Source organism: Otolemur garnettii, unplaced genomic scaffold, assembly GCF_000181295.1.
Source record: "Otolemur garnettii isolate 467f Iridium unplaced genomic scaffold, OtoGar3 scaffold00004, whole genome shotgun sequence".
Taxonomy (NCBI): domain Eukaryota; kingdom Metazoa; phylum Chordata; class Mammalia; order Primates; family Galagidae; genus Otolemur; species Otolemur garnettii.
In genome coordinates, this window is record NW_003852399.1 from 40291023 (window position 1) to 40318978 (window position 27956).

General features: G+C 35.8%; 1 protein-coding gene across 14 annotated transcripts in view; it reads right to left on the bottom strand.

The window, feature by feature from the left end:
• Positions 1 to 27956, bottom strand: part of RALYL (RALY RNA binding protein like) — a 698583-nt gene that overhangs the window by 337606 nt on the left and 333021 nt on the right. For 13 of the 14 annotated variants that reach the window (XM_023517659.1, XM_012810159.1, XM_003782516.3 and 10 more), the window contains one exon: positions 24719 to 24997. The exons of the other annotated variant lie outside the window; for it this stretch is intronic. In XM_023517659.1, the coding sequence (XP_023373427.1) occupies positions 24719 to 24974 (256 nt within the window). In that variant the 5' untranslated portion in view covers positions 24975 to 24997. The remainder of the gene's footprint in view (positions 1 to 24718; positions 24998 to 27956) is intronic. 14 annotated transcript variants of the gene reach the window in all.

Sequence of the window (27956 nt, forward strand, 5' to 3'; positions counted from 1 at the left end):
GTACCATTTATATTCTTCTCTAGTCTTTATCTGGTAGAAATCTAAATTGAAAAACAAAAAGTATCAGGAATTTATAACCTTTTTAACATTAATAAAAATTACCTATATTTAATACTAATATAAATTTCCATTCCATGGAAAAATTGGGACAATGACCATATTCTTTTGGCAATGCCTCCTTGGTTTGTATGTATATATCAGTATCTTTGAAACCCTTGCCTGTTCTTAATTTTCTGTGGTTTTCTTTTTAATATTATTTTTATTTATACTATAAGTAATGCTCATAGACCTAGAATTCCACTGCAGAGGAATTGTTTTCTTTCTTTCTTTCTTTTTTTTTTTTTTTCCAGTTTTTGGCTGGGGCTGGGATTGAACCCACCACCTCTGCCATATGGGGCCAGCCCCTTACTCCTTTGAGCCACAGGCACTGCTCAGGAATTATATTCTTAATCTTAAAAGAATAATTATTGATTCCATAGTGTTTTATGATGTTTTATTACTAATAAACAAAGAAAAAGTAAAAATTCCATTAAGAAATTTGGAAAACTTAATTTTTTATAGTAACCTTTTATTTATTTTATTTTCAACACTGGAGAAAATTTTTTGAAATAGTATTTGTAGAAACTCTGTGTTTATAATTTATATCCTGAAATAGTAAGACTGTCTTTTAAATTTCTAAAGGGAAAATGTGTTTCTGTTATAAACAAAAACATGTTCCTCTTATAATATAAACAACTTTTGCTTTCTAAATAATTTGTTATTGATAAAAAGGTAAATAATAAATCAAATAATATAGTTTAAAAATAATAACCGTTCCTTCAACTAAATCTGCATTAGTAGTGCTTTATAATTCATTTTTAATTACTAGCATTAAAGAAATAACATGATAGCATTATGCAAAGTCTAGAACCTATAAATATTTTCAATATCAGAGGAAGACCATAAAACAATTTTGTTCACCTATGCTCATGAAATTTCAATTACTATGTTAGCAGAATGGTTTAATTTTTAGAAAATATCTTTATCATTTCTGGTATCAACTTCTTTGTTATCTTTAAAGTCCTAAAAAATAATAATTGTTCATCTGGTTTGTATATCTTTTGAAAATGAAGCCAAAGGCAAAGGAGGCAGAGATGGAGAGAGAGACAGAGAGAGACAGGAGAGAGAGAATGGAAGAGAGATACCCAGAAAACACAACACTGAGATAGATTGTGACCATCAGACCAATACTAAAGACATACTAAAAAGAGTTCTTCAGAGAGAAACATGGAAATGAAAGAAAGAATAATGAAGAAGAGGAAGATATTTGCATAAATGTCAATGAGTACAAAACAATAAAAAATATGGTCTCTGAGCTTGCTTTAAATATATGTAGAGACTTCTGGGTTGATGGTGGTGGCAGTATGGATTTTTAATTTCTAGAATTATTTTTATAAACAAAGATGGAATAATTATGATGACGAAATGAAAATTCGTATTAATCTGAAATTGAAAATCCAAATATATACAAGAAACATGGGTAACGAGGTGGAGGAGTTCAGTTGTAGGTCAAAAAAAACTATCTGTGTGTTTTTTTATGACTCAACCACCAACAGTTAAAAGGGCTTTTCCTGGCAGGCCTCGTAGGGGAAAGCTTCTCTCCCCACAGGAGATTTAGTGTACAGCCAGGACACTGTGATTTTTGAAGGGCATTTCAGTGAAGGACTCAAGCCCCCGGCCAGCCTGCTCTTACGGCAACTGCATTTCTGGCCTCTGCACCTCCATTCAGTGACCTGTGTATCTGGAGCTCTCTGCAAGGCCTTCCTCAAAGCCTCTGCCAAAATCTCCTTACGGAGCTAGGGTGAGGAAAGTGGTGGAAAGCAAGGGATTTTCTGACTATTCTGACGCAGTACTCAATATTTTTTCTACTTCTAGCCCCACCCACTTGGCCTTCCCCTAGTCCCTGGGTCCATTAAATGGCAGGATCATTTTACTCAGGGTTCCCTCGGCAGTGAGAGGACTTCCAAGTCTGCTCTGATCCACCCACCCTGAACCAAAGCACCAATCTACTGGGGAAAATGAGATGAGAGGGAGAGTCGGCATTTCACTCAGTTTAGTCTCTTGTTCATTTTATCAAAGTGAGTAATTCAAGCAACAGTCCCCAACTTTTTGGCACCAGGAACTGGTTTCACAAAAGACAATTCTTTTCATAGATGGTGGAAGGTGATGGTTTCAGGATGATTGAAGAGCACTGCATCTCCACTGCAGATCAGCAGGCACTATATTCTGTAAAGAGTGCACAACCTGGGTCCCCTGCGTGGACAGTTCATAGTAAGGGCCACACTCCTATGGACACAGGGCGGGTGCAACCCTGTTTGGTCAGCACCAGCCAACCGGAGAACCTGCTGTGCCTTCTGCATATTTTAAAAGGCTGATTTCATGGTGGTGTTGGTGCAGTGGACCAGGGGAGGTGAGAGCTGGAGAACCAAGTGTCGCAGAGAGGGTGAGTGGCTGGAAGCCCCTGGGTCCCTAGTTAGTTGAGGGAGACCACGGCACAGCTGGAGCTGCTGTGGATGCCAACTGCAGAACCAACCACCCCTGGTTCTCCAAAGCCCTCCTCTGGCTGCACCACTCCCCTGTGAGCATTTCACAGACCTAAGGGCAATACAGGGTCCCCCATTCAAGGATGAAAAGGGACCTCTCATTTTCTAGGCCTGGACAATTTTATGAATGGACTGCATCCATTCATTAATGCGTTCATTCATTTTACCCCTAGGAAGGGACTGTATCTATTCATTGATCCTACATAGGAAGAGACTATTCATTCATTGATGCACTCATCCATCTTTCCCCAGGGGAAGGGACTGTGTCCATTCATTTTACCAAGTCCAAAGGTAACTACAAAGGACTCATGCGACTATATATACCCCCTGGACAAGGACCCAGCAGAGAGAGATTTTAGAAAGACTTAAGCCTTTCCCTTTGCCAGGAGCTTTGGTGCCTTTTTTTCAGTATTATTTTCTGTAAAATAAATCCTGTCTTACCACTGATCTGTGGTCCGTGGATTCAGTCTTTGAATCCCTGACACTAAGGACCTACTGAAAGAGAAATTCTGGTATCATTATAAGAACTGAATGCAGTTGCTATTCTGACAGGAGGCAGAGCTCAGGTGGTGAGGGGAGTCGGGGGAGCAGCTGTAAATACAAAGGAAGCTTTGCTCACGGGCCTGCCCCTCACTTCCTGCCCAGTTCCTATGTGGGAACAGGCAGACACTGGTCCACACTCAGGGAGGCAGGATTAAACGGTTATGTTCATTTTGATGTGTTATTTTTCTCACCTATTTTCTCCAGCTTAGCTGAGCTCCTGAGAAAAAATTGCATGAATCCCCAAAGATGAGCAAGGACATGGAGAAAAATCATTATCTGCTTCAAGACCTACATATCTATGTAGGAGAAAGAAGAATAAAAATAACTGGGCTTCTGATGCCTCTGAGAAGAGGTGAGTTCCATCATTCTGAGCAGTTACTACTGTCAGGTCGGGCAGGCCCTTGGAAACAGAAGCCAGAACTTTAGAGAGCACTCAGGATCTAAGCTGTGGTCACATAAAAACAGGCTGCATTTGTTGGAAACTTTTTCATGCTAGACAAGTTTTCACTATTCAGATTCTCAACAAACAATCAGTAATTCTCTTGTAAGCAAAACAAACCCCACCATGAAAAGAAATTGCATGGAATAAATTCCAAATTGAACAGACAAACAAATTGGATCTAAGAAGAATGTGAATAAAATAAAGAAATGGCTCAAATAAAATTGGGAAAGAAGGAACAGAAAAGTGATCTTAAATTGTAAAAGGTCATATTCTAAAATCACTTTTGAAAATAACGGCAGTGGAAATTCTATTGCTGGGAAGCTAGCAAACCTGCCCTGCCTTATTCCTCCCTTCTAAAAACGCTGAAAAGTGAATTTCATTTTAAAATGAGAAACGGCAACAGAGCACATTTGAGCCCCCAAATAGGTTTTATAATGTAATAAAACAAAATAAGGAGTAAAAAAATAACCCATCCAGAAAATAAAAGCACTCCAGAAACAAACACATGGTCACAAAACATAAGAACATTACAACACATAATTTCAAATGTGTTCCAACTCTTAAGGAAGTGATAGTGGCTACTAAATTACTATACTAATTGGAATAAGAAAACCTCCAAAATGAGGTAAGTTGAGAAATGTGACAGAACCAAAGAAATATTTGGAAATAATAGCAAAAATAATTTCTTACAGAAAGTGTAAGCTGGAAAGAACATTGAACAAATAAGCATAAAAGAAAATGCCTAGAAAAAATAGGAGATAGAAAGTGTGCCCACTTTTTTTTTTTTTTTGAGACAGAGCCTCAAGCTGTCCTCCTGGGCAGAGTGCCGTGGCATTACAGCTCACAGCAACCTCCCACTCCTGGGCTCAAGCGAGTCTCCTGCCTCCGCCTACCAAGTAGCTGGGACCACAGGCCCCCGCCACAACGCCCGGCTATTTTTTGGTTGCAGCCGTCATTGTTGTTTGGTGGGTCCGGGCTGAGGATTTGAACCCGCCACCTTAGGTGTACGTGGCTGGCGCCTTAGCCGGTTGAGCCACAGGCACCGAGCCAGTGTGCCCACTTTTAAAAGTCAAAAATAAATGAAGAAGATGGAAAGAATTTTTTAAAAATAATAAACATAGAAGATAGCAAAGAAACCTTAAATAATGTAAGTTAAATACTCTTTAAGTCACAATGCATAACTGAAAGAAAATAGAATTTGAAAATATACGTGTTTTAACACTTGTGCATATGCTGGGATCCCCCTGGTTAATTCTGTGCTCTGTTTACACACGGATCACTTCCACCTAAAAGTGTGAGTTTTGTAGGAATAGACCCTGAAGTACAATATAAGTGTAATATGGCTAAAAGTACATTTAATATGTGATAGTTAATCTAAAATGGATGATATATAGAATTATTTTTAAGTTTACAAATTGTCAGATAACAGAAGAAATAGATATAAAAGCCAGACTTCTTTGAATATATCTTAATTTGAATACATCTATAATTTGATGAAAATATAAAGTAAATTTGATATAAAGGAAATATATTGATACCGGAAAAGTGGTGCCCCAGCCAGCTCAGCCGAGTGGGGTTTGGGGACCTGCCACCTCTGTCTTGGTGGCAGCAGCCAGCAGAGGAACCGGCAGGTTGGATCAAGTGGATGGGAATTTCCCTCCCCCATCGGAGGCTCCAGTAGCCAAAGGAACTGGAGGAGCAGGGGAAAACACTGGCGATTCCTCCAGTGCATCCCTGATTGGTCCATTTTCAATCCTGTTCTTGATTGGTCTATTTTTAGGAGAAAATCGACCAATCAGCTCAGCTTTCAGCTCATTGGACAACTGCCCCTATATAAACCCCTGAGTAAAGAGCCTAGGGGCAGATTGTTGCAGACCTTCAAGGAAGGGAGAACAGGAGAGCAAAGACCTCAGCAGATCGCTGCAGACTGTTGAGGGAGAGAGAGCAGAAGAGGAAGAGCTGTAACACTTATACCCTGCTCTGCAAGGAAGTCTGGCTCTTTGTAAGAGCTGTAACACTTGCATCCTGCTCTGCAAGGAGGTTTGGCTCTTGTAAGAGCTGTAACACTTGCATCCTGCTCTGCAAGGAGGTTTGGCTCTTGTAAGAGCTGTAACACTTATACCTTGCTGTGTAAGGAGATTTGGCTCTTTGTAAGAGCTGTAACACTTATACCCTGCTCTGCAAGGAAGTTTGGCTCTTTGTAAGAGCTGTAACACTTATACCCTGCTCTGTAAGGAGGTTTGGCTCTTTGTAAGAGCTGTAACACTTGCATCCTGCCCTGCAAGGAGGTTTGGCTCTTTGTAAGAGCTGTGACACTTATATAAAATCTATCTTATCCTGCTCTGCAAGATTTAGCTCTTTGTAAGAGCTGTAATAATACCTCTGTAAATAAAACCTAACTTACTGTCCATCCTGTGGTTCATTGATTCATTCATTGAATCCTCGAGACCAAGAGCCTGGAAATCCAAAGGCAAAAGTCTGGTATCAGTATCTTTTTTTTTTTTTTTGTAGAGACAGAGCCTCACTCTATTGCCCTAGATAGAGTGTCATGGTGTCACAGCTCACAGCAACCTCCAACTCCTGGGCTTAGGTGATTCTCTTGCCTCAGCCTCCCAAGTAGCTGGGATTACAGGTGCCCACCACAACACCCTGCTATTTTTTTGTTTCAGTTTGGCCGGGGCCAGGCCGGAACCTGCTACCTTTGGTATATGGCGCCAGTGCCCCATCAACTGAGCCACAGGTGCTGCCCTAAAGGAAATTTATCTTTAATATAAGTATTATATGTAGTTGTAAAAAAGTAAAGAAAAAGAATCCTAATGATCAAACATTATAAATGTATATCTACTTTGTGACACAACCTGATTAGAAGAACCACTTCATTTAAAATGAATTAATTTTGTTGTTCTTCCATACTAGAATATTCTATTAAACTGTTTTTGATATTATAATGATGCTGGTGTTAATGGTACTATTTTTCTGAGACTTTTCTACATGCACTGTGGGGTAATCAAATGAGTAATTATTGTGATGTCTCTGAGAAGTGAGGTTTCTGGAAATGCTGAAAAAGATGTAAATGTGTGATCGACAAGTTTTACGAGTATCCTTAGCACCCAGAATATTGGACCTGAGGAGCATTTTCTACTAACTGACCAGAAATCTGTGAAGAACTGGATGATTCCAAAAATTGGGGCAGGAAATTATGATTCAGGAACATTTTGTCTTATCAGAAATAAAGAAAACTATCAGACTAGTGAAGTTGTGTCAAAATGACCCAGAAACCAACATGAATATTCTGCTGAAGACAAAGTCAGGATAATTTGATCACTAATTGAATAAGGAATTAAAATATGTTCACAATGTTTAATCTTTGAGCTCAAAATTAGTAACAATTTTTAAAAGCTAACTTTTGATCCTTAGATAATATGAGAAAATCACTTTACTTTTCTAAACACTCACGTAAAGGAAAGGAATCAGTAAGTTGTCCTCTTTCCCCTAACCAAAAATGTGCTGGAAAGTTTCTCTTTTTAGAATAATTAAGTCAAGTAAATAAAGAAAAACTGATAGGAGTAATTTATCATAGTCAGTGACCATTATCCACAAAAAGAAATAATCAGATACTTCTGATAAAAGCTCACACAGTCACTATGAGGGAAAGAATTCCAATCTGAATCTGATCAAGCCTCTAAATATAACTAATAATTTCCAGGAAGTACAAAAACCCAATATACAAGTTAAATGATATCACAAGAATACAATCATTAAACTGCAGGCTGTGTGCAACTATGTAGGATGAATGACCCCAGTTTTTCAGCTGGGTCAAGATAAAATACATTTTCAAGATAAAACGCAAAAGAAGGCAGGGAATATATTAGGAGAACCCATAAGTTAAGAGACTTAAGGGACATATGCAATAAATATCAATCTTTATGTCTCTTAGAGATTTCATTTCAAAGAAATTAATTAAAAATCTATAAGGAAGGGAATTATGGAAACAGAAGAATTTTATTAGATTGATAGTAAAGAATGTAGCAATTATACTCAGTGAGATAATGATATTGTGGCTATATTTTCTTTAAAAGCAATTCACATATATATGCTGAAATATTTGCAGATTAAATGATATAGTGTCTGGGGTTTTCTTCAAAACAATCCAAGAATTTAAGGAGGAAATGAATGAGGTATAGGAAAAGTCATATAGCGTATATAGTAATCGCTAAGACAGAGTCATGTGTACACCTAGTTCATTATCTGGTTGCCTTAAATAGTATTTATGTCTGAAGTACTCCAAAATAACCATCAGAAATAAAACGAAATATATGCAAAATTAAAATCCATGACAACTATAACACAAAGGAAACAGGTGGATAAAAGAACTTCAAGTGTTCTGTAGACACAGGATTATTTGAGAAGTAGTAAGGGGATAATATGTATTAAACTAAGAACACAAGATACCTGTTGTCATCTCTAAGTAATAATACAAGGACAGTAAAGTATGTATAACTTACAAGCTAATAGAAAAGAAACTGCAAAACAATAAAAGAAAAATTAACCTAAAAATGAGAAGAAAATTTACATACAACACATGGATCAAATTTTAAAAATAGCAAACCTGTAGAAAAAATTGAAATTTAACTGTAAATAAGGGTGAATAGATTATAATTAAGGTACAAAGGCCATCAGAATGTATTTTCAAGATTCTATATTGCTTACAAGAATTCTTTAAATGTCAAGACATAGAATCATCAAAATGAAAATGGATGACAAATAATAATACCATGAAAACATAAATCATAAGGAAGTTAAGCAAAATAAAGATTAGACATAATTTTTCTTCAAGACAAAACTATTACCAAAGATAGTGACATACCATACTAATAAAAGGATGAACACACTAGAAAGACACAAGAATTCCAAGGCTGTGCTTAAGATTGCTTCAAATATATGCTGTGAAAATGTAAATAATTAAAAAAATAAACAGAGGAAGCCACTATTATAATTCACTTCTCTGAAAAAGTGATGGAAAATGCAACAACAATCAATAATGATATGGACTATCAGAGCAATTAAATGTTTGCCTGTTTGACACATGCAACAACGGAATACTATACACTGTTAACTGTATATGGAGCACTTAGGAAAACTGACCATATCCAGGGCTATTTAAAAGTCTGTTGAGTTTTAATTAACTTATTTATTCTCTGGTTACAGTGAAATTAAGCTAAAACCCATTCTAAAAATTATAAACACAGTAACAAACCTTTAAATAACTAATAGGTCAAAGAATAAATATCCACAGGAATTAGAAAGTATTGTTCACCTAAATGATTCTTATAAATATAATGTCCTAGAACTAGTGGGATGAGGCAAAAGCTGTGCTCAGAGGGAGTTATGGTCTTAAGTACAGGAAAAGTTGAAAATCAATTATGTTGTCATTCATGACATTAGAAAAAGAGTAATGTATTAAAAGTAAAAAAAGTAGAAGAAAAAATATATAAAGGTAAGATTCAGTAGTACAAAAACAAAAAATGCAATAGATAAAATACAGAAAGTCATAATTTGGTTACTTGAATATATGATTAAATTGACTAGCAAGGAGTTAAGCCCCAAATTACCACCATTAAAATACAGAAAGATGTCACTTAAACATCTCAAGGACAATACAATATGAGAATGCTTACAGCGTCTCTATACCAATGTGTTTGAAATGTATGTGAGATGAACACATTTCCAGCAAAACTTATTCCTCCAAAGCAGAAACAAGGAAACATTTCAGGACATATTGATAGCACTTCTCTATTAAGGCAATTGAAGCTTCATTAAAGTTATTTTCAGAAACTATTCCAAACTCAAATGACATGATTGATGAATTCTCCCAATATTATGAAAGAAATAGCACCAATTCTATACAAATTCTTTAAGAGAAGAGGAAAAGAAAAGTAACACTTTACAGTTTGTTCTTTGAGGTTAACATATTCTCAATAGTAAAATTAGCATGGACATAACAAGAAAAATAATTATAGAGCAATCTCTTATCAAAAACAAAGAGGTTAAAAAAATACTCAAGCTAATACTGTATTATTATGGTGAGTTGATTCCATGAGTGTGAGACTGTTTTAACATTTAAAGATCAATTGTTTTAGTTATTTCACATTAATATAAAACAATATATGCAGGAATGTATTTGATAAAATTCAACAAGCTGGAAAGGCAAAAATTGTTAGAAATAGAAGAGAACTTCCTTGATGTAATATGGAGTTCACACACACACACACACACACACACACCCCCTATGGAAAACAATAATAGCAAAATACTGACATCTTCCAGGTAACAAGTAATAGGAAAACCTCTTACTACTACTGCTCTTCAGTTATTATTCTAGAGGTACCAGCCTGTGAATAAGGCAACAAAAGAAACGTATACATATTGAAAAATAAGAAACAAAACTTATTATTTGCAAGGGACATTGTTGGTACACAGATAATAGCCAACATAAACTGTTAAAAGTAATAAAAGAATTATGGCGATCAGTATATATATCAACAAATAGTTCAGTAATAAACAAGTAGGAAACACTATGTCCAAAATGGTACCATTTACAGTAGCAACAGTACTATTGACAAGATAATATTTGCAGCATATATATAACTACATATATAAATAGATCTGTGTGTAATTGTGTGTGTATGTTGGGTATATACTTGATCGCTTGATCTGTGTCCAAACTGGCATTTCTGGATGGTGAGAAAAGAATAGTTTCTTCAGTAAATAGTGTGGAGTCAATAAATAATCATATGGAAATAAAGGAATCACGTTCACTGTCATGTACTATACAAAAGATTCAAAAGGCTCTTAGAAAGAAACACAGAAGGATGGTCTGAGAGGAGGCAAAGATTTCTTCAACAGGAACACAAGGCACAAATATGACTAGTAAGTCTCTTTAGGAATTTCCACATCAGCTGGCCCTGCCCTTCCCACAAATGAGGAAATCGAAGCCCAGAAGACAAATTCTTGTACAGAATCAACACCTCCAGGAAGCTGGAATTGTAGAACTAGTACTCAAGTTTTCTGACTTCATTTTCAGAAGGTTTTGAAAAGTGTCAAACAATAGGAATTGATAGAATACTTATCCCTCTTACCTTTTTAGTTTTTACAGAAATTTCTATTTCCCAGGCAATGTTTTGACAATTTTACACCCAGATGCATTGACTCCTCACAACAACTCTCTGAGGTGGACCCTATGATGATCAACATATTTTTCAGGCAAGGGGACAGCACTGAGATTTTCAGGAACTTGGGAGCAGCAGGTGGAGAGCTGGGATTCTAGCACAGGGAGCCTGACTCTAAACCACCTTTCACAGATGGTGGAAGCTACAACTTTAATTTCTGTATTTTAGTTTCAATTCAGGTATTTTCAGAATTGCAGCATCTAAGGATTTTCTTAAAGATTGATCTTCAATTTGTTTTCCATCTATTTTAGATTCAAGTCTTCATTCCTAAAAGACCTCCAAACAATCTTATCAATACTTTTTTTTTTTTTTTGCAGTTTTGGGCCAGACTGGGTTTGAACCCACCACTTCTGGCATACGGGGCTGGTGCCCTACTCTTTTAAGCCACAGGCACCGCCCCCTTATCAATACTTCTTCAAATTCCTGTAGCACAGGATGTTGGGCATTACGTAATGCTTTATCTTGATTTTCCCACTTCCTATTGAATGCTATTTGATACGTCCACATTTTACTGTATTATTGGCCCAATAAAGCCTACTTAAATAAATTCATACTTCTTTATCCTCTCATGGTATTTGATCTCCATTGGATCATGCTTCATGGTGTCTTTGCCATTTTCATTTACATGTCATTTTATGCACACTGATTTTATTCCAACTTAGAATATTCTCTAAGAAAAGTCATCTATTTGGTTTTATTTTATTATTCTATTAACTTTATATTTTATTTTCTTTCATTTTGGTGCTGGCACTGAGTTTCCATTCCCCTTTAGAATTTAATAGGAGTCGGCAAGCTTCTAACACAGATCCACATGTCATGTCGAAAGAGTGAATTTTCATTGTATATAGTACAGATCTGTGAAATCAGTTCACAAGGACTATCAGGCCTTTTATTCCCAGGATTAAAGGAAAACTTGTCGTATTGTATTTTATCTATTACTTGTCATAGGGGACTAAGTAACACATAAGTTAGAACTCATAAGATCCTTCTAAAGATTGCTCAGAAGTTTCCAGGGATGGTCTTACTGAAAAAATTACCCATAGTTTCTACAAATGCTTTCACTATTTTGGATTCATTGACTGGGTCAAATAACTAATTTTAGCAAGGCAAAGCAAAACCTTCAGGCTTTCTATCATACATGTGGACATTTACCTCCTTGGCTGACAAGACAGTTAGTTCCGTAATTCATTCTATCATGGAAGATTGCCAAGTAGCATTTGTTCACAGTATTATAAGTAGGTGTGTTTAATTAGGAAAAACTTGAAATGTATGTTGTGCTTTAAGGCCCACACAGTATTGTTTTTAATACTTAATAATTGATGAAAGTGAAGGATAAGGACATACACTCCTCAAACAATTACTTGATATTTTATATATTTATTTATGCATATAAATATATATGTTTTGCATTGTAGATTAACAATATCTTACTGCAATTTTGAAAAATGTTAGAAAGTTCTAAGCCTTTTGTTTTCATGAAAATATGTGCTCTTAAATATTCAGTACATTTTAGGATTCTTTTATTTATAAAATAGAATTAATTAAAACTACTATTTAACTTCCATGAAGAATGTTGCAAAGATTTTTTTTTTTTTTTCAGTTTTTGGCTGGGTCTGGATTTGAACCCGCCACCTCTGGCATATAGGGTTGGCGGCCCACTCCTTTGAGCCACAGGCACTGACTGCAAAGATATTTTTTAAATGCGGTGAAGGGGTACCTTAAACTTCTTTGAGAAAGATGATGAGATAAAAAGACACATAAAGAAAAGATGTAACTGCTATGAGAGATTACCATGGAATAGCCATACAGTTCTATTAACCCCAGAAAGGAAGAAACAGAAGTGGCTTGTGCTGAAACCATCTCATAGGTAATTTTTTGACACTTCCACTTGTTTGTATAACATTAAGGCCTGTCACAGCCTTGAGGATAGATTTTTGAAAACAAGTATAATGGTCATCTCTACATAACATTCTGCAGTTGACAACCACTTTGAATATCTATATAATCCCAAAATCTGTTGGAAAACTGGATTTTACAATATAGGAATGCATTGAATATTTCTTTAGTGAAGAAAAAAAGCAGAAATGATAAATAGTTCCAAAAATAATTCAAAGATGTATTAATTCAAATATTTTTAAGTGCTTATTGTGGCTAATGTTTAAATTAGCAGAAGGATTAACTTTTGATTTATATCTTCGGAAATGGGAGCTCTGTCAAACCCTCAAGTTGAGAAAACATAATGACAATATGTTCTTTAGACACTGAAGCAAAGGCAAAAGCTTCTTATTTTTTGTCAGTCGACATGGCAATAAAGTTCATAATAGTGCCTTGCTCAAAGTGTTCTTTATTACCCTCAGCATTCTTTAGATGTTTTCTACAAGATTTTCATGTCTTTAAAATCTCCATGTTTGTATAATTCTTACGGGGTTCTGCAGTAGACTATATTTTCTAAAATGATAATCTGTACTCATCATCGCACCCTGGGCTCCACATCAACCTTTCCTTCCTAGATGCTCAAGCATTGCGTCTAATTTGTACCTGAGGGCGCACCCAGGAGAGGAATTCATATCCAAATGGAGTAGGACAGATGTCATAGTAGAGCTCACATATTTGTTAGAGAGAACGTCAACTAGGGATGCCACAATTCTTACTTTCTTTGTTTTAAACAAGTTTTTCATGGCATTGTTGAATAATATACATTTCAAGATTATCTAGTCCTCTGAGTAATCTCAGAACTCAGTACTCTTCCCTTAATACTTTCAAGAGGCTTTCTTTTTCTTCATCATTTCTAGTGGCGATCAGACATGTTTGAATGGAGGGATTTAATGGGGAAAAAAAATCACACCCGTAAAAGGCAGAATATTAAGTGTGTGAAGATAAAGAGAGCTTTTTAACAAACGGGTGGTACGAGTGGTAAACTCTGGTCATGAAACATGCCACAATTTCCTAAAGTGTGCATCTGAGTCGTATATTCTGGACACCTGGAAAAGATCTATCATTATAGATTCTGAGCTATTGTCAAAAGAACTCAAAGCATTACTTTCATATAGTTTATTTTAACTAAAACTATTACAACATTTCTGAAAATTGATGGAGTGTACTTTGGTATGATTACTCTAAAATGGTAGTTCTTTTTTTATTAATTTTAATTAAAATTATAACTGTATATATTAATGGGGCCCAATGTGGTGATTTGATACACAATGTGGAATTCTTAAATCACACTGATTAACATAGCCATCATCTTACTTGTATTTTTGAGGTAAGACATTTAAAATGTACTCTAAGTTATTTTCAAATACACCCTTGCATTGTGCACAGTAGGTGAGATCCCACCGAATGCCTTCCTCCTCCCACCAATCGCCCTCTCTCCTTCCCCTGCTCTCTCCTTCTTCATCCCTCCCTCTTGCTAGACTGTATTTGTGTTTTATCATTCACACGAGTCTGATAACTATAATCCACAGAGAACTCAGATTAATCAATAAGAAAAGAGTAGAATAGTAATTCTTAACCAGTGATAATTTCTCTCTTTCTTGTTTTATTTATTTATTTATTTTTTGAGACAGAGCCTCATTCTGTCATCCCGAGTAGGGTACCGTCACGTCATAGTAGCTCACAGTAACCTCAAACTTTTAGGCTCAAGAGATCCTCTTGCCTCAGCCTCTCATGTAGCTGACACTACAGGCATCTGCACAAATGCCTGGCTCTATTATATTTTTAATAGAGACAGGGTCTCAATCTTGCTCAGGTTGGTCTCAAACTCCTGAGCTCAGACAAATTCACCCACCTCACCTCCTAGAGTGCTAGGATTACAGGTATGAGCCACCACACCCAGCCACCAGTGGTGATTTTCTCCCCATTTGGTAATATTTAGAGAATATTCAATTCTCACTATGCACAGGGGGTGGAATTAGTATCTTGCAGGTGGAAGTCAGGGATGTTGCTAAACACCTGAAAATACTGAGATAGGCCTCCAAAACAAGGACTCCAAAATATCAACACAGCTGAGGCTGAGAAGTGCAGCTGTAAGACTTGTACTGCTGTGTACAGCTTACCAGAAATTTCAGAGTACAGCCTCCATACTACTAAAGACTGAGAATTATATTACAACAACAACAAAAAATCATCAAATGATTATGCTAAATCTGAGTGTAATCTTTATTTCCAGAAGACTTCACCTAAGCCGATGTCCTGGTTGAATAGAAAATTAACACTAATTTGATAAATGAATGAAAGTGAATGAATATATCAACAGTGAGAGGAAAATCTGTGGGCACATTAAATAACCCCTTATTAATTAAGAACATATGGTTAGTCAAGGAATCAGTAACAAATATAAAACGTTCTTGTGAAGCTAATTGCCATTATCCTGAGCACAATCTCGTATTTTTCACACTTACCAGTTTGACATTCAAGACCTTTCAGAGCTCGGCATCAATTTTATTTCCCTTGGCTCTTTTCCATAATTCTGCTTTCTCCCACTTCTGCCTGAATTAGAACTCTAGGTAAAATGTGTCATCTACCCATAATTACTATTTCTGTATCTACCCATTTTTTAATACTAATTTAAAATCTTTCCTTTCTTAAAGGGTCATCTGCCATCACACCTCTAATTACCTGCTGTAATCTCTTAATTTCAACAGGTCCTAACTATCCATAATGGCCTGCCTATGCCATCTATTCAAAGTCTATAAACAGTGGTGCAGCCAAAAATATATAGAAAATTTCCCATGTAACTAGAGTGATTTCAGAGGCTGAAATATTCAGGTGCAATTTTGTTTTATCACGTATGCAGGCAAGGTTCTCTCAAAAATGTAACAGTTCTGGGTTATACTCTCTGAACTAAACACTTCTATTTCCATTTTATAGGTAAGGAAACAGATTCTTAGTGAACACTCTCTTCACTCAATTGCACGTGGCAAAGATGCAAAAAATGTGTTTACCAAAGATCATACACTTCCTGCTCACCGTCACTGACCGGGAGTAGCTGGCCAGCCCCACCTGTGTCGAGGTGTGGTCATTGGAATGTGAGCAGATGGGATGGGCACTGCTTCCCAGCAAAAACTGTGGAACCACCGAGCATCACCCTCCCTTTCTCGGCATCCATCTGCCGGCCTGATGTCTGCCCAGGGAGATTATGGGAGCCATCTACAAAACTGTGTCAGAGAATCCTAGAGCCTGGTTTATGAAGAGGGAGGAGAACAGAGCTTCAACCTCTCCTCTGGTTCCTCCTCCCAGCATTTACTGGATTTTATGTGAAAAAGAAATGCCTTTCTATGTGTTAACTACAGAAATGTCAGGGGTTAGCTGATACTGAGGCTGCCATACTTCAACTGATATATTGTACAATATTTGTCTTATGAGAAAGATCAAATAAATTGACAGGTCTCTTTTAAATACAAGGCAATATGTAATCAAGGTGACCATACATTCTAATTTGTCCAGGATAATCCTGGTCTAAGCCTGATGTTACAGCATCATCCGTGAAAGTAATCTTTTTGCACAGAAGTATCCTTGTTTGGAGGATAAAGTGTATAGTCACCTGATTGATATGGAATGAGTTGCTAGCAAAAAGAAATGGTGAAAATAACTGGGGCCACAAAATGAGAGTTTGAAATCTTGCACAACCACTTTGTGATATAGGGAAGGTTCATTTCTCTGTGCTTCAGCTCCTGCTTGACTGATGGGCATAAATACTATTATTACTTAACTCCCAGCATTGTTGTGAAAATCAAAAACGATAATATGTGCATGATAGAGCTTTGACAATGATGAAGTACTGTGCAAAGATCTAGCTATTAATAAGAGAAAACTGTGAAAGGATGACATTTTAAGAAATGTGTAGAAGGTTTTCATGAATAAAAATCTTCTTTAAATGAATATATCATCCTCTCTAACCTTTGAATAAAATATGTATGTGTTAATATTTGATGCTTATTAAAGACTGGATTATATTTAGAAAAAAATGAAATTAGACCTATAGAATAGCTTCCCCTGGGTGTCTGGCTTTTGAGAGATGAATCTCTAGCCACAATCCCAACAAGACAGCAACCATGGCGCCTTCTCTGAACAGCACCCGCAATCTACAATCTTCATTTCCCAGGTTACTTGCAACTGCCTTTTCTCCCTGCTTCTCCTCAACCTCCCCTTCCTCTTGTTTTTTTCTTCTTCTTGTGGTGCTCTTTTCAAAAATGAGGGAAAGCCCTTCAGCCAAGTCCATCTATACCTCCAATTAACTGTCATGGAACCATTCATCCAGGGCTCACTTACTGAGCATTACCAAGGGAGGGTTAGCGCTTTGCTGGGTGCTGAGTAGATGGGTAAAATCATAGTCAATACCCTCTCGGAACCTATAGCCCAGAGGCAGAAGTGACAGATACAAATTACAAAATGGTAAATATAAAAATAAAGAGGATATCTGCTAGAAAGTAAGATTAAACACTCTAACTAGGTTTGAGGGACCAAAGTAGGTATCCCTAAAGTGATGAAATTTGACTTGAGATCTGAAGAATGAATAGCCAGGTAAGGGGACTGGAGAAGTGGGGAGATGGGGTGAGGTGGTGTAGAGCTTGGTAGGGAGAAAACATTCCTGGGCACCAAACAGCCTGTGCAAAGGCCCTGTGGTGGGAAAGTACATCACCTGTTCAAAGAACTGAAACAAGCCAATTTATATGGAGCACTGAGTAAGGCTGATAGCATTGTGATGTGAGTCCACAAACGATAAAGAAAGGGATGCAGAAACTTGGAGCAAGTAGCAAAGGTCCCAGTCTTTTTTTCTGAAAAGGATGAGAAGTCTCTAAAAGTTCTAATCAGAGAGTGACATGCTTGAATTTGTATTCTGAAAAGATCACTCTGGGAGCAAAACATAGTTGGAAATGAAAACACGTATGAAATCTCCTCGGGCATGTGGGCATGCTTGACAGAGACTGTTACAAGTATTCAAATTTCTCTGTTTCTTGTCCCAACTTAGTATTTGTCTTTGATATCTCCCCCTCTACCGGTGCATTTCCATTGTCTCCCTCAGGATCAGGATTAATTATATTTACCACTTACTTTAAAACCAGTGACCCCTATGCATCATGCTCCTACTTCGAATTTCTGTTGCATTTTCAAGACACTTATCATGTGATGAAATTAATTCTCTACTTTAGGAATCCTTTATCCAAAGTTAACTTTGTTTATTAAAGACAAAGGCAACTAAAATGCAGGTTCTGGAACAAAAAAGATTTCTGTGAATAATCTTTTAACTATTTGGTTCCTCATATTATTAATAGCTGACTTCTCAACTTCAGAAAGTGTATCTTTTATAAGCACTGTAACAGGAAAAAAATCTGCAAATGAAGACACTTATTTACAGTCTGTGTGTAATCAAGCCAATGTAATCAGTAGATACATAAAATTTGCACCAATTTTGATATTTTGGTACAAAAGGATATTTTATATAAATCGACACTATTAAGCACTTAATGAGTCTGATTTATCTTTTGTATAATGTGTTTGAGAAAAACATTTCTAAAAACATTTCTAAAAAATATTTCTAAAAAATCTAGAAGGATTAAACAATTTAATAAGTATTTCCAATGTTATCAAAACTTACAATCTGAATGCAAAGAAATATTGAGAAGAGTTTATGTTAGATTTCACCTTCTTAAACTTAAATTTTATTGAAGCCAATTAAATAACCAAATGTATAGATACATTTTTGTAAGAATCTTTACATTAAAAATTGTGTTTCCACACCTACGGTGCATCTTAGAAGGGTACATATGAAACTTACTAACTGTAGAATATAAATGTCTTGACACAATAACTAAGAAAATGCCATGAAGGCTATGTTAACCATTTTGATGAAAACATTCCAAATTGTATATGAAACTAGCACTTTGTACCCCATGACTGCATTAATGTACACAGTGCTGATTTAATAAAAAAAGAATAAAAATTGCGTTCCTTAAAAAAATTCAGAATTAATAATTTTATAGCTGGATTTTGATTTTTTTATGGACCCCTAACTAATATGGGTCAAAACAATCAACTGTTTTTTTCTGTGGAGCAGCGATTCACGACCCACAGAAACTGTATTAAAGGGCCATGGCACGAGGAGGTTGAGAACCACTGCCGCCGAGGGTTTAGCACGCCTGCCTTACATATCAAAGGCAAGAAGCCAGGGACAAAAACATTCTTTTTCCACTGTGGTGCAAAAGATTTACTGGAGAACTGGAAATGTATAAGCATAATGAATTAAGTTATGGCCAAGTTTTCTTTTCTGTGTGATAACCACAGGGTATGCTGTGTGGATGCTTGAAAGGTGGCAAAATCAAAAATCTACCTCTCCACCCAGTTTATTTATTTGAAATCCTTTTACATATTAAATGATCATATCCCCAAATATATGATAAAGGGTATTAATTGAGGAAAATTTCCTGGACAGCCAACGGTAATCTGGAAATGGGTAGAAGAGCGATGTTGGGGAAAGGAGGATTTTTTTTTCTTTTTTTGAGACAAAATTTCCCTCCATTGCCATGCTGTGGCATCATAGTTCACAGTAAACTCAAACTCTGAGGCTCAAGAGATATTCTTGCCTCAGCTTCTCGAGTAGCTGGGATTACAGGCATCTGCCATAACACCTGGCTAATCTTTTCTATTTTTAGTAGAGAGAAGGTCTTGCTCTTGCTCAGGTTGGTCTTGAACTCTTGAGCTCAGGCGATCAACACACCTCCGCCTCTTAGAGTGGAATATAGGTGTGAGCCCTTCATCTTAATCAAGAGAATGATTATGAAACATGTGTAATACCTTGGAACACTGGCACAGTTGGGGTTACCCCAAAGTTTGCATGAATGGAGTGTATACTGATAAATAAAGAGGAAAACTTTAAAGAAAACAGCATACAAATGAGGATAGGAAGCCATCCAAAATGAACGTGTTCACCTCACGATGAAATCTAGCACATGTCTTGATTATAGGTAAATTTTTAGAAAATGGGGGGAAAAAAGAAAACAGAAATGAAGATATTCTTCGCAATTTTTCTGTATTTGTGTTTGTTTACTAACCCAAAGGAAAATAAACTACCTTAATTATATTATTAATTAATGTATATGCTTTTAAACAAAAGAACCTCCTAAAACAAAAGATTGCTTTCAATAAACTATTCCTCATGTTCATAAAATGGATGGACCACTGTACTAATTCAAGGTGACTTTTTAAGTGTTCTGGTGTATAATTAAGGAATATCTGTGGTTTCCCTCTATAAAATCTCAAATGTAGAGTATGATGACAATTTTATGGTAAAATTCAATTTTATGTTAAAAAATTCTTGAACTTTACAGAGTATTTTACAACACAAACAGACATATGGAAATATTGATCTTCAACTTTCTAGTGTACTATAGCAGAGTGAATAACATCGTCTTGACTTGGTGTGCAAAGATTGATTTGCAATTGGCCTGTAGACCATTTATATTTATGGCAGCAGCGTTATTAAAAATAGTCAATAAAACTTGACAAAATAGATAAGTTTTTCTGCTACTCAGTAGACAGATGACTAGGTAAAGAAGAAACTGATCTAAAGAAACCTAGGTCTTGGAAGTTTGGAAATCATCAGTAGTTCAAGCGACTTAAGGACGCTACATGTAAGGAAGCAGTCATCTAAAGTGGAAAACAGAGAAAGGCCAGGTAAGTGCAGTGTAGGGTTGGGGGATTGGATAACTGTGAAAAAAATACTTTTGACTCAGATCTTTGTAGAAGAACTTGTCAGAAATGTTTTTTTTAGGGGCCCAAAGATTTTTCCAAAGCTTTACAACATTCTCCTCTCACTTTATGCACTGAACCTGGCTAAGATTATCCATTACTATCACTTTCACGCTATCTGCACTGATGACTCACACATGTGTACCTTAGTCCACATCTCTCCAGTTGGTTCTAGGCCTGTGTACCCAAAATTTCACTAACACATGAACCTGGATATCCTCAGATGTGAATATTAATATTAATTGTACACTGCAGTCCTGAAAACATTGTCATACACCTATACGGTTTTTCCCTAGAAAATCATTCTCCCTCATCCATGTGACTTCCAAGGTTATCTGTCCAACAGAGAACCCAACCCAGACATATGAGACTCATTCTTACGTGTTCTCTCTCTCTTTTTCTCATTCGTTATGCTAATTAGTTATTGATGCTTATCAATCCGATCTCTTTTCCCTCATTTTCCTCTCTTCATTTCCATACTTTGAAAGCTGAATTCCTTTAGGAGGTTCCTAGCACATGTCCTTGTTTCTATTTGTGTATCACATTAATCCATCCATCAAATTGCTAATGAATTATTTCTTCAACAAAAGAAATTTCAACATATTATTTCCCAGCTTAAAGCCCTTCAGTGACCCCATTATCTTCAGAATATAAATAACTATTAACAATATATGCCATTTAATATATGTAATGTTTCATCACATACATAGCTATTCTCATTTTAAGGGCATAGGTGTATTGTCATAAAACTAGAATGTTTAATTTTTTTGGTACTTTATTGTCTATAAATATATAACATTTTAAACATGTAGTAATAATGAAAATGTTGCCTTCATTCAGAAAATGAAACCTAAATATCTATTAGTTGAGATCAAGTAAGATAATAAAGGTAAAGCACTAACCTACAACCTGCCTTAATCAATATTAATTTCCTTTCCACTCTAAAGAAAAAGGAGAATTCTTACATAGTTGTCATAAATGAAGCTAATAACAGTGCTATATAATAATGTCCTATTATTTAATCCATAATCAACTCACTTCATATTAAAGGCTTGTAGAGCTTTGTGGGGGCTGTAAATTATCAAGGTTCTATGTGGGAGTCAAAACACTCAAAGACACAGGTGATGTATTTACTTGAACATGACCTGTGCCCAAATTACCAATAACAAAGATACTTCCAGGAAACTAATGTTCTTCAGGATTTGACTGAGAACTTTCTATAGGCAACAATTGGAAGATACGCTTTTGCCTGAATTTCTAGGAAAGTGATTTAGAAAATGATGGGTCCATTCAGATAATTGATTTGAAAAGCAAGTTACTAGATAAATTGTAGATAACTTTCTTTGTATACAAAGTCACTCAGCTTTGACAGAAATGGTAAAAGACCGGATTTGAACTAAAGGGATAAACTCTTTGGTCGCAGGCACAAAATGTGATGAAGGCTGATTAAGGTACCTACTCCAGAGATTAACCTGAGGACAAAATAAGAGAAGATCCGAGGGGAACAACTGAGCATGAGCAATGGCATCTTGCTGGAGACACCATTTAACATTGTGCCTCTTACAGCAAAGTGATTGGGTGTTACCATTTTTTCCCCTTAGGTTTGTGCAAGTAACGTGCTAAATTTTTGGTGTGAATATTTCTCTTTGCTGATTGTATTCTTCCCAAAAAGACAGAGACCAACTGAATGGTGAGAGGAAATAGGGCTTTAGAAAATTAGCTATAGCTCATTAAAAAATAACCCAAACTTTAACCTTATATTGATAATATTTTTTAAAACATAAAATAAGTAAATGCATTTTGACAGTATGTGCTAGTTTCATAACAGTTAGAATCAAGACAACAAATGGAATTTTCCATGAAGTTGGCTGGGATATGGCTAAGAACTTCAGCTCAGAGAAGAACTAAAAATTCAGAAAATTCCTCACATCAGTGTGAGCAAGTGGAATGGAGACATTAAGGAAAACAGAGAGGAAGAAAAACATTAAGGAAAACTTACCAATGTCTACTGGAAAGCTTTTTCTTTTTTTAGAACATAGAAAAACCAATGGAAGAAATAAATACTATCTTCCTATATGGTAATGACTATGGTTCTACAGCATGAACTTATACAAAACAATTTTGTTTTTTCTTCAAGACTAATACCTCAGTTTTAACTAATTTTAATGAATTCCTTACCTTCCCAAATATTTCCCTAATTATATAACTTGAAAGATATTCATAATATTATTAGTGCTCTTATAGCTTGATTTCTCAATACTTTTGACTTCTTCCTGCCTTTATTCCTTCCTCGAGACAGAGAATCTTGTTCTGTTGTCCCAGGCTTGAGTGTAGTGGTATTATAGCTCACTGCAGCCTCAATCTGCTGGGCTCAGGTGATCCTCCCACCTCACTCTCCTGAGTAGCTGGGGTGGCAGACATGGCCCACCATGCCTGGCTATTTTATTCTTTTTTAGTAGAGACTGATTTTCACTGTTGCTCAGGCTGGTCTTGAACTCTTGGCCTTACGAGATTCTCCCTCCTTTGGCCTCCCAGAGTGCTAGGACTACTGGGGTGAGCCACTCTGCTTGAGCAACTTTTTAAAATCTCATTTCTTTTATATGCTTCTTTTGCTTTATGATTGTGAACATGACAGAAGTCACATCATAAATTAAAATACATAATCAGACACTGCAAGGGCTACGAAAAAAATTAGAGCAGAGTAATAAAATAGATGGCAAAGGGAAGGGGGCAGCAGATTATTCTGCTTAAATAGGCCAGTGAGTGTAAACCTCTCTGTGGAGGTAAATTTGACAACACACAATAACTCAGGGGTAATTAGCAAAGACCTGTCTTCTGAGCAGAAGGCAATAGGTCCAAAGTCTCAGTGCAGAAACAGTCCTGGAATGTTTGAGCAGATGGAAGCAACTAGCTGTACTAGAGTTATGCAGAGAGAACAGGAGACAGAATTGAAGGTGTTGAAGATGTGGCAGAACGTCAATCTTATTTCATGTGAGAAAGGCATTAGAGGTTGAATAGCAAGTTAATGACCCAATCTGATCTATATCTTTAAAAGACACTCTGGCAATAGCACAAAGAAGCAGACCAACTAGGGAGAGAGTCCAGTACGTCTGATACAGAATGGGAGCCTGTATAAGGTAGCCTTCAGTACAGACTCGAAAAGTTAACTGAGTTTAGGAAATATTTGCAATTACTGGCAGGAAAATTTGAGGACGAGTTATATATAAAGTATAGGGGGGAAAAGAACAGTCAAAGCTGACACCTACGTTTTTGTCTGAAAAATGGATAAATGGACATTCCATTTATCGTGGTAGAAAAGTCTGGAGGGAAGAGCAGGTTGAGCTATAAAATCTCAAGAATTTTGTTCTGGGAAAATGAGGCTGAGGAGCCTTTTGGATATCCAGGAGAAGAAGTGATAGAATTAGTTTGATATATGAATCTGGACAGGACAAGAGATATAAATTAGGGCATCATCGATATATTATTTTTATTTTTCCCCTTGTACAGACACATCTAAATAATGACCTAATTTTTACTTTTTATTTGTCATTAATAAAAAATATTTTCTTCTGTCTTTTAATTCTACTTCAGATTGAGTTCTTTCCCTTTCTTTGAATAATAGTTACATTATTTCTTAAACATTAGCCAGAAATCTGATTATTGTGCATGATTGAACAGGCATAACGTCTAAGATTCTTAACTAGATTTTAAAATGCAGGTTAGATTCTGAGTTCTAAAGGATTTACTTCCTTTTGCTATTTTCTACCACTTCTCACCCCCCCCGTGGGAAAACAGGAAAAATATATTAATCTCTCATATCAAATGGTATAACGTTACTTTTTGCTTAGCATAATGTCTTTTGAAAGATTGGTGCAATTTCAAGTCAAAGTAAGTTAAATGTGATGCCTATTCATTATTTTCATGACTCTGTTAGCAATGGTGAGGTGATAAGTATGACAAATCAGCCTTGACCTAAAGTTTATAAATCTGTAGAGAATAAGATATTTATATGTAAAACAACAAGAACCAGAAAACAAGATAAACTATGTACGTGGTATATATTAGTACAATAACTGGTTAAAGACGACATAGAAATCATGATGGTGCAAAACCCTATCCAGCTGTGTGCAGTGACCAGAACCACAACGCGAAATCAGTAACTAAGCATGACTTACCAAGCGGCTGGCCTGCGATGACCCTGGCATTCTCTCCAGCCACGGCGGCTCGGGCATGCCGCTCACTCATGTACTGGACAAACGCATAACCTTTGTGAACGGAGCATCCAACTATTTTTCCATACTTTGAAAAAATGGCTTCAATGTCAACTTTCTTGACAATGGCTGTGTTTAGATTCCCAATGAAAACACGGGAGTTGATGGACTTGGGGTCATTCTTATTGGTGACGTTGCTGGTCTGTGTTTTGCCAGTCATGGTTGACTCACTTTGTTTTAATCCTTAAACAAACAAAAAACAAATAATCAAAAGGTAAATCATTAGGTTAAATGGATGTCAGTGGTTCTTAACAGGTTTTTAATATTATACTCAGGAAACCTCAAATCCCTAAGTATTCCTGATTTTCTTCAGAAAAGAATTTAGTCATATAAAATATAAAAGGTAAACATTGCATTGCTAAATGCAGGAGGAAAAATACTCATAATAACATAATATACAGTTATAATAAAATTTGGATTTATTTACCCAAAATTCAATCATGAATAATGACTAGACATTTTGTATTTGTTTTCACGTATAAGTCTCTCTATGAAAACTTTGAGGAATAATACATCTTATTCTGTTAAGAAGAAAGAATGTCCAGTATGGCTAAGTTCTTATAATAGATGGATTATAGTAATGCAACCTCCATTTACCATTTAAGTACATGCATTTTTATTTCTATATGTTCTATAATACATAGATGCATTGTCTATTTCAGTATAAGAACGCTTCTACCAGAAACTAACAATTCATTCCATTAGAGGCTGTGAAAGAGAGAAAAGATATTAAAATAAATTAAGCAGAGAATTTAACATAAGAAAAACATAACTTTGAAAATAAGAGATTTAACCAAAATTAACACTATGCATGCTATTTATGTGAACCAATAGCCTACATTCATTTCAAAAAAAGCATGTGTAGCCAGTGTTCATCAATGATTAACAAATTAGTAGACCGGGTAACTGCTGACAATTTGTTCTCAATCTCTTTGTTAAATCTATTTAATTTAAAGGCAGCTCTGATGCCTAAAGACTGCTAGTATTTTTATAAACCATTTTCTTAGCTTGGCAGAATGTTTAATTGTGCTTAATTAACCTCAATGAAGCTTTTATATCTAAGTATTCCAGCACTTACAGATTTATTTATAAGGCCTTAAAAATGCATTCACTAATTCATTCATTAATTTATTTAGCAATATTTATTAAGCACCTACCTTTGAGCAGGCATCATCTTTCACAGTATCTATTAATTTACAAAAACCACTATGGCAAAACTAAAATGTCAACAAGGCTATACTCTCTGACATTGATGATCATTGTTGAACATTAGCTAATTGATACATTTTATCAGTGATGACTACATTTTATATGAAGACTCTATTTTAAAATATTACAGCCATAAAAATGAGAAGTGCATCTGATTTTTAAGGATCATTTTAAATGACATTTCTAAATTAAGCATTACAGTGGTAGAAGTCTTTAAGGCATGTAAATTAGATATGCTTGAAAATGTACTTACTATGCATTTAAACCAGGTACTCCTCAAATCAAGAGCAACCAAGTAACATAAAAGTGTTTCAAATTAAATTGTTCATTATTACATCTGGGATGTAATGAAAGCTTGTTTAGTACTGAATACCCAGCATTATAAACACTTCCTTACCATGAAGGTCAATTTCATAACCAAAATATTCAGTTATTTACATAAAAATTAAGAGTAAGACATCATTAGAAACAAGAATTATAATGCTATCTTATATTATTTCATATTAGCTACATTTAATTGGCTCCTTTATGAATTATTCAAGCTAAGAAAAGAAAGCTGATCGTTTTGTTTTAAATCTTCTAACTTGAGCTATTGCGTATCTCAAGACGGATGCTCTGAGAATTAACTGAAACAAGAAAAATCAAATAGATAATTTGGAGTCAGTTTCCTGTCTTACCAGGCCTGGCCAACATCAGTAATAGAAAGCATATTATTTTCTTTTTGCTCTCGTGTGATACATATTTTTAGAAATACCATAAAGTTATTTTCAAGGGTGAACGATTCTTATGGTTGACATTTTATTTCCTGGGAAAGGATAGATTGGCTAAAATGCAAACACAAGAATTGTTAGATTAGGGCAGACTCATGGTTATGGAGCTTGGTGGTCTTCCTTTGACAGTGGCCCTCAGTCAAACTTAATGTAAGAATACACCTGTCCTCTAAATCCTCACTGTAAAGGTTAATGTGCTACCGTTGACTCTATGTGGATGGCTCTCATAACCGTAACTCCAAACTGCCAATTGTGTAACTCTAATTAAGGACTCTTAGTTACTTTAAATCTATTCAATATTTTCACAAAAACTGACTCTTCAGTTTCTACCAGTGTTGATAATAATTTGTTGTGAGTACATTATCATTTTGACATTCTCCAAAAATCAAGCCTCAACTCATAGTGTAATATTTAGCTCATGTTTCTCTATTACATGAATTTTTAGTCAGTTGGAGAAGTTCACCTTTCAGCCATGATAAAATAACAGTGACTAAATAAACCCTCCTGATTCAAATAACTGAAAAATAAAACAAATAGAGGAGAAGCAACTGTTTTCCAGACATTAAACCACAGGCCATGAGCAGGTATTATATCTGAAAGATAAGAGACAAAGTAAGTAGAACCTGTGACAGCCCCAGCTTTCTGCGTGGGAAGAATATATCAGGTCACAGAGCAGAGAGAGAAGTGGGAGGGAGGTATTGCAAGCAGAGACATTGACCTTACTGAGTTGAGGAAAGACCAGACTTCCGAGTATCTGAGGAGGATAGAATTTGTGCCACACACATCTTGAGGCAAAGCTATGCAGAAAAAGAACTCTAGAAATCTGCCTGGGGTCCTTGGAAACTATGCTAATTTTTAAGACTGCTTGCAAATGGCAAAATTTCATGACACTGGGTAAAAAGTTATTGGAAAGTAGTGGACTGAATAATTCCAAGATTTATAAAAGACTGAGAATTACTGAGTCCAAAATGACTCTGTGGAGAATTGAGGTCAGATGTCCGAATGGCTCAGTTTTAGTAATGGGGATTAATGAACCCTAGAGTTAAAGGTACCCCAGCACCAGTCTAGCTAAACTTGAAAACAAGTCTGAAGATGATCAAACAAAACCGATATAGAATAAAACACCTCTCATAGAAACGCATAACACTTTAAAAAGAAAAAAG